The sequence below is a fragment of the Blastomyces dermatitidis genome (assembly GCF_000003525.1).
Source record: "Blastomyces dermatitidis ER-3 genomic scaffold supercont1.14, whole genome shotgun sequence".
Taxonomy (NCBI): Eukaryota; Fungi; Ascomycota; class Eurotiomycetes; order Onygenales; family Ajellomycetaceae; genus Blastomyces; species Blastomyces dermatitidis.
Genome location: NW_025544787.1, coordinates 792536 through 794553, shown reverse-complemented (window position 1 = coordinate 794553; position 2018 = coordinate 792536). Strand labels below are relative to the sequence as shown.

General features: G+C 29.6%; 1 protein-coding gene across 1 annotated transcript; it reads left to right on the top strand.

The window, feature by feature from the left end:
* Positions 1 to 1005: 1005 nt before the first annotated feature.
* Positions 1006 to 1785, top strand: BDCG_17938 (uncharacterized protein; the record flags this gene model as incomplete). The annotated part of the gene is made up of 1 exon (XM_045426978.1): positions 1006 to 1785. The coding sequence occupies one exon, from the start codon at positions 1006 to 1008 to the stop codon at positions 1783 to 1785; it is 780 nt and encodes a 259-aa protein (XP_045282860.1).
* Between the last annotated feature and the right edge of the window lie 233 nt (positions 1786 to 2018).

The following is a 2018-nucleotide window of genomic DNA, read 5'->3' as shown; positions in this document are numbered from 1 at the left end:
CTGAGCCTTTGATCCCTGCACAGTGAGATATATTAAATCTAGTTTTAATATCTCAATATTCAATAGATTCTGCAAGAGATTGAGAACAGCAATACTAGATTTCTATTGAATTTGAGAATTAACTCTATATTGATATAATCATTGACAAAGTCTTCTATTTTGAGATATAAATAACCAGTTCCTCTACATCCTGCTGATAATATTTATATTATCATATAGAAACAGACTTATATTCTCTATAATATCAAGACTCTGAAGAGAGAAAGTCTTGATAGAGAATATACAGTAGTGCATATCTTAGCAGTTTCTATCTCATTCTTCTGCAGCAGTTAATGCAAAAAAAAGATTTTAGAAATAGTTTTTTACTTCTCTTAAAAAAGTAAGGTGTTTTCTCTGGGTTTTATACAATATTCTTACAAAGAATTAAAAACAGAGTTGTTTTCTGTCATAATTTCATATTCTTTTAAGTAAGAATTACTTTTTCAGTGGCTGAAGAGCTTTCATTAATACTTAATTCTTTTTTACACTCTTTATTAACTGATTTGAGTTGCACACCTGTTGTGTGAGAAGAATTGAATAATTTAGAATAAAATTGAATAGTTTTAATCAATTTCTCTTCAAAAAATTGATTTATTTTTTGTCAGTTTTTCTCTCAAAAACTGTCATATCATCTGATTTACTATCAATTGATATCATACTTTTCCTCATTGTATCTCAAGAAAGAGATTGTAAAGATTTTATTGATTTATCTTAAAAATCAATTTTAGTTTATTAGATTCTCTTCAAAAATCTAACCTAGTTACTGAACTAGTGTGAAAAAAATCAGATGTTTTATACACAAAAGTCTGTGATTCTTCTTTTGAAATAGTCTGACCAACTTTTTCAATTGAAAACAGACTTAGAAACCTCTTAATTGAAACAGTCTGATCAACTTTTCAATTCAAAAAGAGTTTAATAAATATCTCAATTGAATTAGTCTGACCAACTTTTCATTGAGTAAGAACAATGAGTTCAAAAGTACACTCAGTTGATATGAAGAAAGATGCTTTCTCAAATACTATTTCTGAGATTGAAATTCTGAAGAGAAGAAAGAAAGAAGAGATAGAGAAACAACAAGTTCTTGAAATACAGAAACTTGAAAAAGCAAGTAAAATTCTTGAAAAGCAGTGTCTGAGTGAGATGAATGAAGAAGTTCTGTTAATTCTTCATGCTCAGGCTAGACAACTACAGAAAGTGATCAAGTTCAAACTTGGAATTTCAAACACAGTTCAAAAAACTTTGAAAATTTCTAATACAATCACTGACTCTTCAGTTTGCTCTTCTTTCTTTTCTACTTCTTCTTCTTCTCCTTCTTTGAATCAGAAGAAAACATATGCTCAAGCAGCTGAATCTGCTGTCTCTAAACCTGCTGTCTCTAAACCTGCTGTCTCAAAACCTGCTCAAAATCCTGAGAAAACTGAGAAGAATACTGCTCATGCCTCTATTCATAGAAAAGTGAAAAAGAAAATGCAAAAAGAGAAAAACTTTCAAATCTCCAGAAATAGAAGACTTATTCTCAAAGTCTCAAATCAGGACATTCTGCAAAGAAACAAGCTAAACTCAAATCTCATTTTCAGAATCAGAAATGAAATTAATCAGCAGTTCTTTTCTCAGTTGATGACTGATATTAAAGTTCAAAAACCAGTTATAGCTTCAATTGAATCATCATTCTTTGAAAACTCCATCATTCTGACTACAATGCCTGAATTCAGTGCTGAATTCCTTATTCAGAATGAGAATCTCTGAAAGTCAGCAGTAGAATCTTTGTTAAACACAATAATTCTATCTGAAAGAGATGAAAAGTGAGATAAATTCATTCTTCATAATATTCCAGTTGAAATTTTTGACTGTGAAGAAGAAATGCTACTTCTCAAAAATGAATTGAAAGAATACAACTCTATTTAACTGAGAAAGAAGCCTGTATGACTAAATTCAATTAAGTTCAGATAAAGCAGGAGAAATGCCTCTGTTCTAGTATA